General features: G+C 45.4%; 1 protein-coding gene across 3 annotated transcripts; it reads left to right on the forward strand.

The window, feature by feature from the left end:
- Positions 1-445: 445 nt before the first annotated feature.
- Positions 446-13,327, forward strand: LOC128330769 (basic salivary proline-rich protein 4-like). Of its 3 annotated transcripts, XR_008310251.1 has the most exons (5): positions 446-1,440; positions 3,520-3,789; positions 10,116-11,540; positions 12,229-12,352; positions 12,748-13,327. XR_008310251.1 is itself a non-coding variant. In XM_053264083.1 (3 exons), the coding sequence occupies exon 1, from the start codon at positions 10,064-10,066 to the stop codon at positions 10,964-10,966; it is 903 nt and encodes a 300-aa protein (XP_053120058.1). In that variant the 5' UTR covers positions 8,284-10,063; the 3' UTR covers positions 10,967-11,540; positions 12,229-12,352; positions 12,748-13,327. The 3 variants fall into 3 exon arrangements, 1 of the variants encoding a protein (XP_053120058.1); XR_008310252.1 differs by lacking the exons at positions 446-1,440; positions 3,520-3,789 and adding an exon at positions 4,808-7,200; XM_053264083.1 differs by lacking the exons at positions 446-1,440; positions 3,520-3,789 and having other exon boundaries at positions 8,284-11,540.
- Positions 13,328-14,907: the final 1,580 nt, after the last annotated feature.

Below are 14,907 nucleotides of genomic sequence, written 5' to 3' on the forward strand. Positions count from 1 at the left end.
GGCGCCCAGGGCAAACACTGAAATTGCGCCCCCCCCCCCCAAGCGCCCAGAGCCTTTGGATGGATAGGGCGGTTGTGTTTTATAGTAATAAAATAGTAGTAGTCTAAAATAAAATAGTAGTAATAATAATGTAATAAAAATAATAATAAATACCACAAATGAGTGTCCTCCGAGGCGAGGGGATGGCTGTGGGCGGCGGGGGAGCAAGCGGAGTCCGGACTCGTCCCCAGGGACTTGATCAGGGACCAAGAGGATGGTGCCCTCTAACTTTAAAATCTTTTTGGCCTTGTGGGGCAAGACTGTAAAATCCTTCATGGCCTATGAGACACAGCTTGTGCAAAGTCTGCCTCATCCTCTGAAAGTCCCCCCACCTCTTTGTCAGACTCCAAGTCCTCGGTGTCTGAGTTCTCATCTGGGTTATTGGGTGCTGCCGGGGTGGTGGGACCCTGGGGTGACAGGCTAGGTGGATGGTGCACGGGATGTGGCTTCTCAGCCTGCTGGGAGGGAGATTTCTGGCCCGACTCACTAGAGAATCACCTGAGGTGTGACTTAGATTTTCCCTTCTACTTGGAGCGCCCCCTAGTGGTGCTGTGACTAGACACAGACTTTGCTGTGGGTAATGCGCCACCATCAGTTTTGGTGGGAGATTTTGGCGGGACCATTTACCAAGCTCCTCAGCCATAATGCGCCTAAACACATGTTTGGGGAAGTATAGAAATATTTTAAATAAATACCACTTGCAGGTGCTCAGGGACCTCCTCCTCAGCATCCCCGTCATCCAAAACTGCACTCACACCTGCCCTGCTGCTAGGCTCGGCACCCCTTGCCCCTTCCCCAACTGACACAGATCTTTGTGTACCTGGGGCTTGCAAGGTGGATGGCAGAGCAGACTCAGGTTGCTCGGTGAGGGAAACACCTTGGCTGCCACCCTCTGAGTCTCAGACTTGCTCTGATGGCCAGGCGATTCTTGGTCGGGTTGTTGTTGCCCTTGGCTTTTCCTGCTGTTTTTGGAGCCTTGCGGAAGAATCGAGCTCCTGCAAGGTGTTCAGTGGAGGCACTCCTTGCAGATGCTACTGCCCACGCCTCGTTGAAGGCAGAGGCTGCCACAGAGTCCTCTGAGAGAGACCTCTCCACACTGCCGGTCTGCATGGCCGTAATGGAGGTGGCCCACGAATGATCAGGTTGAGACAAAAACAGCTGGGGTCCACCGTCTCCCTTTCCCCCTGACTCATGGCTGGGCTGAACAATGGGATGCAATCAGAGGTGCACCTAGGTAATTTTGGAGCCTGGGCCTAAAGGCCTTTGGAGGCCCACCTCCCCTGCAAATTAAACATCATCATGCTCGGCTGGATGACCACAACACCTGAGGATATTCTAAAGAGGATTTGAGGGGGCCCCAAGGGCTGTGGAGGCCATGGACTTCAGCCCGGAAGACCACGGGTAAGAGCACCTCTGCCCACTCCTTTAAGGGTTGGAAACCTAAGAACTTGGGGACCATAAAGCAGCATATGAGTGCCCATATATGGTTTTTAAAAGGTGCAGTTCTCAGGGCCTGTGGCAGGAGGTTTTTTCTCAAGAAGACCCTGACTGGGTTAAGTCTGGTTGGTAGTTAATGTATAGGCCTATTTCAGACATGAGAGGTTTCTCCCTGACTGTTGTTTAAATGGGGTTGTTAGCTAATAATTATTTTAGATTCAGAGGCTGAAGCCTTTCCTCAGGAGGAGCCAGAGGGCAGCCTGTGTTAGGCTTATCAACAGGCCTTATATATTAACTATTTCAGGACTGGACAGCAAACATTGGATCTCAAGACCATCCTGAAGGGATCCAAAACATGCAGGAGAACTGTGAGAATTGTGGGATCCTTATCCTTAGTTTTAGATGCTGGCTGGTATTCAGATTAAGCTGCTAAACAAGACTACAATACTCAGGGAATATTCTAAACTAGCTGACCCAGGCGCAGAGCATCTGCGCCCCTAGGTCTCTCTTCCTCTCCCTCCATTTCAGGGCTCAGTCAGTTCTCCTCCCATCCCTTCAGTCAGTCTCCCTCTCCACCCTTTCTGCCGGCAGCTCTCATCCTCCTCACGAGGAGGATGCTCCCAAACTCTTGTGAGAGCTACCACACACTCGATTAGCCATGGGTACACCTTAGAGAATTATATAGGTAGATAGATGACTACCGAATTTCAATAGGACTTCCTCTTGTAAATTTAGTCAGGCTGTCAGCTACCGAGTCTAAAGTGGTTGCTGTCAGTCAGGTGGATTAACTAGTTATTAATTAATGCCCATCTTAACTTCCTGCCATATAAGCTGTAAAGACGTTGTACAGCCTCCTATATTACACTGGCTTTACAAGTGAGGCAGCCACACTTTGCCTTGGTCTTTCAGCTGGACACTGGGCTGGAGAAGGATGCATCCAGGCAGATGCTTCCTAGAAAAAGGAACATAGGAAGCTGCCGTATACTGAGTCAGATGATTGGTCCATCTATCTCAATATTATCTTCACAGACTGGCAGCGGCTACTCCAAGGTTGCAGACAGGAATCTCTCTCAGCTCTATCTTGGAGAAGCCAGGGAGGGAATTTGAAACCTTTTGCTCTTCCCAGAGCAGCTCCATCCCCTAGAGAATATCTTACAGTGCTTCACACTTCTAATCTCACTTTCATATGCAACCAGGGCAGACCCTGCTTTGCTAAGGGGACAAGTCATGCTTGCTACCACAAGACCAGCTCCTCTGATGACCCAAATAACCTGCACTGGATGCAGTTTTCAGTTCTGGGATGTTGTCCAGGCTGGCTGGCACCCATTCCTCACACTTCAGCTAAAACTGGTTTACAGCACTTGGAGCATTTTCAGAGGGGGTATATTTTGATGATATTCAAGAACAAAGCCAATTGAGGTGTCATGTCTGCTACAAATTGAAGGATGTTAACAAACTTTGAGCAACAAGGGTGGCAGCTCAGAAGAGAGATCCAGAATAATTTTTACAGTGTAGAAGATTGCTTGTATGTTCATCCATCTCATGGAAACAAGAGCTTTCAAAAACACACACATTTGGAACAATTTCACCCCTGCAACAGCCATGATGTTGGATTGCTACTCATCATTATCAAGACTTTCTTCAAGAACTGATGTGCGATATATAGTAGTGAATTGAAGTTCCATAATACCCTTTATGATACAAATATTTCTTTTGCAGTGTAAACTGCTTTGAGAACTTTTTTTGTTGAAAAATGGTGTATAAATATTTATAATAATCATTTTTATATAGGGCAATTGTTGGGACGGAGGGTTTATCTGAACTTGAGAGGGAATCTGTGGTGACACACAATGTCAAACCAATGCACCACAATACACTGCAGGATTTAAAGTGAATGAATGAGTGTGTGTGTGGTGTGTGTGTATGTGTGTGTGGAGAGAAAGAGTATGTGTGTGAGAGAGAACACACACAGACACCATCTATATCTATATCTATATCATCATTAAAATAACATTAATTCTAATTTTTCTTGGCTTCTTCAAGGGGTCTTCTAATGAGGTCATCTGATGTCAGCTAGAGGACAATCCAATCAGAAGAAGAATGTGCTAAGGGGCTGAATTAACAATGATGAACAATAAAACAACTGCAATTTCTCAATTGTTTGAACCGTGCATTTTTCTGTGTAGAGTGGCCCCAATCCGGTTAAAGTCACATGAAGCAATTGATGGCCTCAATTTTCATTCACATCCAAAGGCTCAGCTTGCTAGTTCCGAAGTTCAGATGCTCACCGTAGTTTGCTCTTGCTGAAACAGGGTGAGTCCCTGTTCCACAGCATTAGATCACCATTTTGCAGACTCCCTTTGGACAGACCGACACAGCTGTGGCTGCGACACACCACAGGCAGCCTCTGGACTGAACCAGAAGACTGCTCCACCTGGCCGCAAGAAGACCGCTCTCACCTTCCCACTCAGCACCTCCCCAGTTGTGAATGAGATGGTAGGGCCCGAGCTCAGTTAGGTGTGGGAGGGGTGAGGAATAATAAGGTGAAACCCCAGACTAGTGTGGTACAGTCCCACCCCACTCTAATTCTTTCAGGGGGAAAGGCGGGAGTCCAGTGAGCTTCTTTCGTTTCTTTCTTTTCTTTGTACACTGCCCCAAACTTCCATCTCTGGGCAGTTTACAGCAAAATAAAACAGATTAAAACAGAAATCAAAACCTTAAAACAATTATAACCACGAGTCTAGCTAAAAAGCTTCGCTGGATAAATGTGTCTTTAAAGACCCTTTAATCACGTGGTGATTCTCTTTATTTAGCAGAGGGAGAGTAACTGGCCCTATCCAACCCCAGCACAGCATCCCTCCAGTGACTGTTGCTGGTGTCTCTCTCATGTTTATTTTTAGATTGTGTTCCCTTTGTGGACAGGGAACCATCTTATTGATTTATTATTCCTCTGTGTAAACTGCCCTGAGCCATTTTTGGAAGGGCGGTATAGAAATTAAACCAACCAACCAACCAACAAATAAATAAATTGTCGGAGATGGGGAGGCTTTTATTTCAGCAGAGAGTGCATTCCAGAGTCTTGGGGCAGCAACAGAGAAGGCCTGTCCTGTGTGGCCACCAGACAGGCTGGTGGTGACAGTTGCAAATGAAACTCTCCGAATGATCTCAGTGAACTATGGGGTGCATAGTGAAGAAGATGTACACTTAGATACCCAGGGCTTTATAGATTATAATCAGCAACTTGTATTTTGCCTGGAAACTTATTGACTGCCACTGTAGTTCTTTTAATATACGTAGGAATAATATGATCTCTCCGAGATGAGCCGGAGAACAGCCTGGCTGCCGCATTCTGTACCAACTGCAGTTTCCAGGCTATGTACAAAGGCAATCCCACATAGAGTGCATTGCAGTAGTCATGTCTGGAGGTTACCAGCATATGTACCACTGTTCTGAGGTAGTATATCTCAAGAAAGAGATGCAACTGGCATATATTCTTCTGGGGAAGTGTGATCCCATTCAGAACCAGAAAATCAAAATTGTCTCCTGAATTCTGACCCCGCACAATAAGTAAAGTTGTGCCCTCGAGTCGGTATCGACTCCTGGCGACCACAGAGCCATGTGGTTTTCTTTGGTAGAATATAGGAGGGTTTTACCATTGCCTCCTCCTGTGCAGATGATGCCTTTCAGCACCATTCTATATCACTGCTGCCCGATATAGGTGTTTCCCATAACAGTGGGGATTCGAACCAGCAACCTCTTGCTCTCTAAGCATGTCATTTCCCCTCTGTGCCATTAGGTGGTACCTCTATCTTATTTGGATTCAGTCTCAGTTTGTTATCCCTTACTTTCAAATCTATATAACCAGAATTGAGAGGAGGGGGAAAGGGGGGAAAATGGTAAAAATGATTCCAGCACATACATAATTTACAACACACAGTGGGGAAAACCCTCACAGTCCAATAATGCAGTTGGGTCAGACCTGTCCCTCACTCCACTCTTTTCCTGAAGAAAGTTGATATTCTATTCCTGCTTCTCTTATCTTCCTGCTTGTCTTCTTTCTCTCACTTCTAATCCTCTCACTTCAGAACTTAAATATTTTTCTCTTGTTCCCTTCTCTTCCCTCAGTCCAGCTCATCCCTCAGAATCCACACTACAGTAATCCCAAAAGTCCAAAAGGCCCATTTGCCCTTCTACTCCAATGGGGGGCTCTATTCATAGGGTTACAGGCACAATGGTTACTTTCTAGGAAGGTGGTCCCCCCTCCTCGGCCCACATCTGGCCTGTCATGCTTCTCACAGCAGGTAGGGACTTGCTGTTTCCATTTTTAAAAAAGACAAAACTACCACGGCAACAACAACGTTGCACAAAAAAGAACAGAATATCCAGGAGATCGGGCTAGGCTAGAACCCTGCCTTAACTGAAAAGTTAGTTTTTCATGTGGAGGGAATGTCCCTCGTATGGAGGAGCCATCTATCACATGAACCCTCACCTGCAATCAGAGATGTGGAAAGAAGGAAGTGACAAACTGAGGAAATGTCAAGGAGGAGAGAAAATGAGAGTCTGAAGGCAGATGATGCAGGAACTTCACTGAAGCTAAGCCCTCCATGGGAACCTGAGCCAGGGGCATAACAAGGCTGGAGTGGGCCCAGAGACAAAATTTTTAAATGGGCCCCTCGCTGATACACACACACACACACACACACACACACACTTGACAAAATATAGTCATGTGACTTGACTCTGGGGGGCCCCTCGAGGCGTGGGGGGCCCCAGGCAGCCACCTCCCTATGCCTAATAGTGGTTACGCCCCTGACCTGAGCACTGAGTGCCTCCGGAACATTTAAAAGGTAAGATATAATACTCTGCTGCTATACAGTGCTTTTTAGGGCATTCAAAGCATTTCCCACATTCTATCTTGCAGTAATCCTTACAACAATCCTGAACGGGAGGCTGGTATTCTGACTACCATATTGTGGGTGGGGCCAAGGATGATGGAGTGGCTTACTGAGGGTCATTAACTGAGCCCATAGCAGCAGTAAGATCTGAACCTCGGGCTTTCTGATTCATAGTCTCTTAGACAATGTACTGCACCACTGCTCTTATGGGTGCCCCTTCACTTCCTGAATGACAGGAATAAAAAGGTGCCAGGTATAATAGTAAGAGGACCACAGGCTTCTAGATCCTGCAAGACCCGGAGTCTTCCATTTGACAGCGATTAGCTCTCACTACTGAGATCTGGTGCTAGCAGTTATGAAACCTGATAGCCGATCATCTCGGGCTTTCATGTAAACCCTAAAGAAATGTCCAATGGCTAGCTAGACTTGAAAACAAATGGCTAGCTAGACTTGGTTTCCCCTTTTGAAAGTCAAGGTGAAGAAGACTGATGTTTTGATGTATTGGTTGCTATCTGTAGGGAGCTTGTGAAAACTGGCTTTCTACCAGGCTGGTTGAACTGAGTTTCCCTTCATTAACTCTGGTGTGAGTGGTGTCCCCTGGTCTGCTTTGCTGCCTCTGTCATGACATCACTTTCTGGCTCCTACATCATAACCTGCAGGTTGCCATAGGAACAGCAATACACTTTTTTTTTGGCATCATCACTATTCAGTGGTTTATTTCTCAGCTGATGCTCAATCAGTAGGGAGTGGAGGACGTGGTCTGTGTGGTTATATACATATATATATATAGTATTTTAGTCTCTCTTGAGGACATCTCTCATCATGGCAGGTAGGAAATTGTGCCATTAGATTAAAGGGTAATAATAACTTGAAACTTGGGACTGTGTGATCTACCGGATAAGGTCTACAAATGTGCTGAATTTCAAAGATCATATATTTTTGGCATTTTTCTCTCTCTTCATATGCCAGGCTACCAGAGGTTAAAATGTTATTAAAAATTGACACTCTGCTCCTTTCCCCGCAATCTGGTTTAAAAAAAAAAATTAAAAAAATTCAATCAATACAACACAGAGCCAATTGAGGCTACAAGGAGTCCAGTGTTAAGAAGAGTTTGTTGGTTATTGAGGATGCAGGTACAAATTGATGGGAGACAACTGAAAACAAAATTCGAGAAAGAATATCATCCCAAAATTTGATTTGAGTGGATGGAGGTTATAAACTGACCATCCCTTATTGACAAATGCAATTAATGGAAACCATATTTCAAAAGACTTGTCTTGTTTGGTTACTTCTCTAGCTAACCTGGTTTGATGGGTCAGCTTGTCAGATAATGCAATCTTCTAGACCCTACTGAACCAGGTTTCAATGAATAGACCCTTTGGGGATTTCCAGTGTTTAGCTACCTCTATTTGGCTGCTGCTAGCAGCAGAGTTGGTATATCTTTGTGAGTACTCTTGTAAACTGCTAAAAGTGCTAACTTTGGATCAGGCTGAAGATTGAGTTCGACTATTTCCCAGATTATATGAAACAAATTCTGTCAATAGCCTTTCACGTATGGGCAACCCCACCATAAAGGAAGGAGAGTACCTCTGTTTTTCCATCCCTGCCAACAAAACAGGGAAGACGTTTGAGAGATATCCTGCATCTTGATTAGAGTAAGATGTCCTCTCTGTACAGGCTTGAATGTTGCCTCCCTTATCTGGGCAGATGTGGTGGTTCTAATCAGTTGCTTCAGCCCAATTGCTTCCCATTCAGTCTCTTCAAGAGAGGTTCCTAAATCAGTTCCCCATGTTGTTTTTAGCCCTCCCAAAGAACTAAAAGATGTGGAAATTATGGTATTGTATATAAGTGTATGTATGTGTTGGTTTATTTCAGCCCAAGGCCAGCATAAATACAAAAAGAAAAAGAAACAACAGCAGCAGTAAAGACATAATATACATAAAACATTAATACCTTCAGATACCGTATACAAGTGAGGCAATCCCTCTTGTTTTGTTAGTTGGTGAAATACGTAAGATTACATTGATAGATAGTCAAAGACCTAGTTGCCTCTCCTCTCTGTAGCAACTTGGATGCAAAGGGCCAGATTTGAAGTTTCTGCATCCAAGTAGCTCGGATGCCAATCAGAATTGTACCAGGTTTAGCCTCTGATGCTGGTTTACCTCTTTCAGTAATGTCCCTCAGTGGGTAAATCCTTTTTGTCTCCCACTTCAAATATTGTTGATATTTGCTTGGGTCTGCAAACAAAGGATGGTCTAAAACAGGGAAGAGTGGTGAAGTGGGTTGTGCAAATGTCATAGCTCAGGGAGGGACACCAGATTCTCAGTGTGGAGGCCAAGAAGGGGTTACTCAAACTTGCTAATTTAGCTTCAGTTACCTGTTTAAATGTAAACCGCCCTGAGCTATTTTTGGAAGGGTGGCATAGAAATCTAATTCATTCATTAATAAAAAATAATAATAATAATAAAGGGGAGAGCTCAAATTATTTGAGCATCTGCGGAGAACTCTATAGAAACCCATGGAATCACTTGATCGTTTTGAATGATATGAATGAGTTGCTTGAGTTGGAGGGCATCAAAATAAAGCTTGTTTGGGAGGCTGTATAGTGAACTTTTGTTTACTCTTGCTTTCTTATAATTATTGGGAAAAGCTCAAAGTGCTCCCTGCCACCTTTTAAAGTATTTGGGATGAATCCAAATAGGTAATCTTTGAAAAAGAAAAAGAAATTTGGGCAGAACTACTATTTTTTATGGTTGATATTCACCCTAACCAGGAGAGATTCAGCTGAGCCTAATTTTTAATATCCTTTTTGAGTTGTGAAAAAGAGAGAGTCTATGCTTATTTTCCTTAATGGCTTTAGATCCTTTAGATCCTTATCACTTCTGGATATCTGAAGCTTGAATATTGTAAGCTTATATTAGACATTTGCTGCTGAAGTTTCCTTTGTTCTTCTATACAAATGTGGATGAATATAAGTTCTGACTTCTGATAAAGTGTTTCTAGACCAGCTGTTTGTTTGTAAAGTGTTAATGTTTCCTTGACTGCTAGTATTGCTTCCCATGGATTAGGTGAAAGTCATATGATGTCGTCTGCAAATAAATTGGTTGTATGTCTTTTTTTTACCACTGATTTGAAACCCCTGAATTTTTGTGTCATTTTTAATTGTCAGCTAGTACTTCAACTGCAATGGCAAAGAGCACTAGGGGAAGGGGACAGCCCTGCTTCGTACCCAGAAATAGCTTGATTGGGTTTGAATCTAGCTATTTTTCGGTTGGGCATCAAACCTGTTTGGTCCTCAGAAATGTACTCAGTGATGAAAAGGGTGATCCTATTGGCCAAGATAGCAGTGAAACATTTCAAGCCCTGGTTCACTAATGCTATGGGGTGATATGATCCCAGGGAGGAATTGTCTTTGGCTTGCTGAGGTAGAACAACTATTCTAGATTGCTTCCAAGTCCCTGGGATCACAGCCCCCTGCGTTACGCTGTTGAAGGAGGAATGCAAATTTCAGCAAAAATTATGAAAAAGCCATCAAGCCCAGGTGCTATATGTCGTCCCCCCCACCCACCCACCCCAGCACCGTTAAATGCATTAATACAAGAATAATGTGACGTCCTGAGACTTGCTTCTGTCCAAACAAACTAGACAGATTGTGTAAACCGCCTGGAGATGTGAATTGTGGTGGTAGAAAAATGTGTAAAATAAAGAGACATGACATTAAAACGATTCTTCCTTTCCTTCTAGGGGCAGAGGAGGAAAAGCCTAGTGGGAGGAGGCCCATCACCTCCAGCAGCCTCATGGTGGCTCGGAAGCTGCTGCTGTCTCCCCTGCTGCGGGAGCGTGGGGCTGCTTCCGGGAAGGACACCCTTTTCTTTGATGGGCCAGCCCCTGTGGCTGGCCCATCAAAGAAAAGGGTGAAGCACCCCAAAACATCAAAGAGGCAGCCCCCCGCAGAAAGCAGCAGCAAGGGGAAGCCACCACAGGAGGGCAGACCATCAGCCCTCCTGGGCAAGGCCGGTCTGCGTCGGGCTAACAAGGCACCAGGTGGGGGTGTGCCTTCTGGGGAGAAACCCCTTCCCCACCTGGGGGAGGGGAGACTCCCCAGAAGGAGGCTGGAGGCTGCGGGGGATACAGCCAGGAGATTGCTGCACATCCCCAGGAGCAACCTGAGTCTGCACCTTGGGGAGGCTGGGCAGGGCGTCTCCCCGCTGGGGGGGAACCGTTTCTCGGGCTTGTCCCGAGAGACGGTTCTTCCCCAGATCCCTTCAACTGGGAAGACGACCCTGACCCCAATGGGGAGACCCCCGCCAAAGCCCTTGCCATCATGGCAACATCCATCTGCTTGGCGGGGGCCCGAACCATTGCCAGCGCTCATGATCAAAGCGCTGGGGCCCCCCAAGGCAGACACAGAGCCTTGCTCCTGGGGACATCCCCCCTCAGTCTCCAGCTCTGTGGCCAAACCACCGCCACCACACTTCCCACCGAAGCCACGCCCTTGGGAAGAACCACCATCTCATCTTTCCCAAGGGCCGTGGCTTCAGGTGCGAGCCCTACGCAGACCGGCTGATGTGCCGGTGGCAACCCCTTGGCGGTGAGACAGCAGCAGTGGAAGGCCACCACCCAAAATACCATCGTCGGGGCTGCTGGAGGACCTCCACTAGGTCTCGCCCATTCTGCCTTGCCATGATGGGAGAACTGGTTCTTCGCTGCCCTTGGGATGAATCACCATCTCAACTTTCCCAAGGGCCGTGGCTTCAGGTGCAAGCCCTACAGAGACCAGCTGATGTTCCGGTGGCAACACCTTGGCAGTGAGACAGCAGCAGTGGAAGGCCACTACCCCAAATACCATCATCTGGGCTGCTGGAGCACCTCCACTAGGTCTCGCCAGTTCTGCCTTGTCATGATGGGAGAACTGGTCCTTTGCTGCCATGAACCAAAGTGAGGACCCCTGTCCACTCTGGATGAGACCTCTTCTGAGGAGCAGCATTGGGTACAGAACCTGGACGTACTTCAGACCTCAGACGATCCAGGACCCCCAAGATCATCTCATGCCCCAAGGCCTGACGACTCACCATTACCACCAGACACAGTGGGATGCCACCACCCCAAATACCATCATCTGGAGGACTCACCATTACCAGTAGACTCGGATTCTGAGGGGTCAGCAAGGTAAACAGCATTGCCACAGCCTCGACAAATCCTGAGTCTAAAGTACCTTGCTAAGGTTAATTAGTAAGATTCTAATTCTCTAAGAAAAGGCGAGTCGTACTTCGCATATGCATTGAAATGAGCGTTAACAAAGGCATAGGGATTTTTGAAATTAGTGAGACGCCCCTCGACTCTTCCCCGGGGCAGCATCTAACATTGTTCCTTCTCAAGAAGCTGGCCTTGTGCTCTTCCATTTCGACCTCACTTTTGAAAAGATCCATTGTTCAAGATATGCATGCAGATGTAGAAAGTTTGGGGTTATTTTTTGGAAAGAGAAGTAGAAGACTTGGAGAACTTAAAAGCCCTGAGGGTCCCCCGTTGGGCTCTCCCTGTCTCCCCATGGGCTGGTTCGGGACAGTTTGGGGCAGATTCAGCCCTGTTTGTGCTCTTGGCCCTGTAGTGTATTCAGCTAATGTAAGTGGCCGGATTGTTCATGCAACATTTGGTATCTGTTTGGGAAGTATATTCAGAATTTCTTCTCCAAAAAAGAGAGTAAATTTCCCCCAAGCCTATTCTGGTGTAAAATGTAGTGCATTCCACTAATTTCAGTGGCAGGGTTGTGTATGCAAAATTTGATATCTGTCAGGAGCATGGCTTTATTTCACAGAAACAAATTCTTCAAAATACATCACAGATATATGTTCTTTAGGTGTAGATACTGGAGCCTAAGAAGCAGGAATAACACCATCACTGAATGGAATTAACAGGAAGGACAGAAGAAATTAGTAACTATGGAAGCAGATTGGCAGCCTTTCTTTGTCTTTCCAGAAGAGGTAAGAAAAGCAATATATTTATACGAGAGAAACCTTGAGTATTGCACAGATGAAAAACTGGAAGCAGAGTTCTGCCAGAAAGAGACTGTACTTAAGCACTTTCCCCCATTTGAGGAGGAGAGCTTTCCATTCCACTTTTCCCTTTCAGAAAAATATTCCCATTTCCATTTCCCTTTCCCCTTCCCCAAAATAATGAGGGACTTCAAACAGCAAAGTTTTGACAAACTCTCAACCTCCTATGTTGCACAGCCTTTGGTGAAATTAATAGCTTTCAATCTTTTTCCAGTTTCTTCTAGATCTCCTAGAAAGGCTTCTGATTGTGAATGGCAGGTTGAGGGGGGGGAGAATTCCTGTTCCTTTTTGGCCAAAAAGATTGTTTTATGTTTGCTTTTCAGGGACAGGAAGGGATGCTCTTGGACAGCCACAGGCTAGTCTTTCCTCTCTAGATCTGCTCAGCATCCTGAATACTTCCCCAGAGAAGAGAATGAAGAATGAAGGACAGCTGGGTTGCCTGGAAAACTGAGCGTCATCTGTGGAGCTTCGTTTCCATAGCAGCTCTGATTCAAGTGGGAAAGTCTTGAAACTGTCTTATGGACTGTGACAGAGGAAATACAACCTCCATTTTGTGTCGGGACATTCCTGTGCATATCGGAAAGACTTCAGCACTTTTTGTGCATCACAGAAGATAGGCTTCAGGATCCAGACTAGGAGCTAAGGTCAAAGGATTCATCTCTTGGGTTGGTTATCTAAAAAATGTCGATCCATTTAACGTGGGATGTAAACAGTGAATTGGTTTCTATACATGTTTGTCTTTGCTTGTTGAATGTGTACCATTTACATTTGTCTTGGTAGCCTGTTTTGCAACATTTAAGTATGTTGTGTATATATATATATCCTTTCAATGTTCTGAGGAGAAAATAACACACTTGGCAGACTGAAATTGTGGCAACTTGTGAATAAACCATCCTCTGGTTAAATTCATAGTCCCGCCTTAGTACATTTTCTGTTTCTTAGAAACTGTACATGAAGCAAGAGATACAGGATAATGACCTCGTTAGGCCCATCCGTTTGTCATTTTCAACACATACAACAAGTGTAAAGTGTTGACCGCTGCTTAATGAGCAAAGAGGCAACTTTTTAAAGTGGTGGTTTTCTTTATTTGAGAGGGGGAGAGCAACTGGCCCTATCCATCCCCAGCACAGTACCACTCCCATGATTCTTGCTAATATCTACCTTATATTTTCTTTTTAGATTGTGAGCCTTTTGGAGCCATCTTATCTTATTTATTTATTATTTCTCTATGTAAACCGCTTTGGAAACTTTTGTTGAAAAGTGGCATATAAATATTTGTAGTAGGACGCAGGCACAGTCATTCATGTGTTATGTTTTACGCAGGTCCAGAAGTACACTATATATCTATACCAGGGTTTCCTAACCTTGGGCCCCCAGATGTTGTTGGACTACAACTCTCAGAATCCCCAGACATGGCTTTTGTGGCTGGGGATTCTGGGAGTTGTAGTCCAACAACATCTGAGGGCCCAAGGTTAAGAAACTCTGATCTATACCATGCATTTGAAGGGCCTGCATCCATATTTGCAGCATATAAATATTTGTTGTTGTTGTTGTAAAACGACGCAGGCACAGTCATTCTCATGTTAGCTTTTACATAGGTCCAGAAGTACACTACATATCCATACCATGCATTTGAAGGGCCTGCATCCACACTTAAAATGAATCCAAGTATAGCCATTCACACAAACACATGGATGAGTGTACAGGTATCTTTATACACCATAATGTCTGAATCATGCTATTCGGATGATTGAAAACTGGGGGAAACAAGGTAGGAGGCACCAGCAGTGATCATCAGCTAGTCTCCCATTGAGTCTGGTGGCATCTGCTTGCTTGCTTGCATGCAGAAGGTTCCAAGTTCCCTCCTGGCATCGCCAAGATTGGGCTGAGGGAGACTCCTGCCTGCAACTGTGGAGAAGCTGCTGCCAGTCTGTGTAGACAATATTGAACTAGACAGACCAATGGTCTGACTTGATATAAGGCAGCTTCCTGTTTTTCTGTCCTTCCAGTGAACTGGGTACAGCCTGCCTCATTCAGCAGTTTATTTTTCCTAACTTAAATTAAATACCCCCAACTTTTCTACACTGTGGAGGGGCAGGAAGTCATAGACAGTACAGGTATTCATTTTTCTCCCAACATGGCTAACACTTGAGCTTTCTGGGGTATGTGTGGGCATGTAAATTAGGGATATGTAAATTAGTGGAGGCCAATAGAATCAGAGCCACCTAATGGTGCAGCAGGGAAGTAACTTGCTTAGCGAGCAAGAGGTTGCTGGTTCGAATCTCCGGTGATATGTTTCCCTGACTATGGGAAACACCTATATCAGGCAGCAGCGATATAGGAAGATGCTGAAAGGCATCATCTCATACTGTGAGGGAGATGGCAATGGTAAACCCCTCCCGTATTCTACCAAAGATAACCAGAGGGCTCTGTGGTCGCCAGGAGTTGACACTGACTTGACGGCACAACTTTACTTTTACACC

This window comes from Hemicordylus capensis, chromosome 6 (assembly GCF_027244095.1).
Source record: "Hemicordylus capensis ecotype Gifberg chromosome 6, rHemCap1.1.pri, whole genome shotgun sequence".
NCBI classification, from domain to species: Eukaryota; Metazoa; Chordata; class Lepidosauria; order Squamata; family Cordylidae; genus Hemicordylus; species Hemicordylus capensis.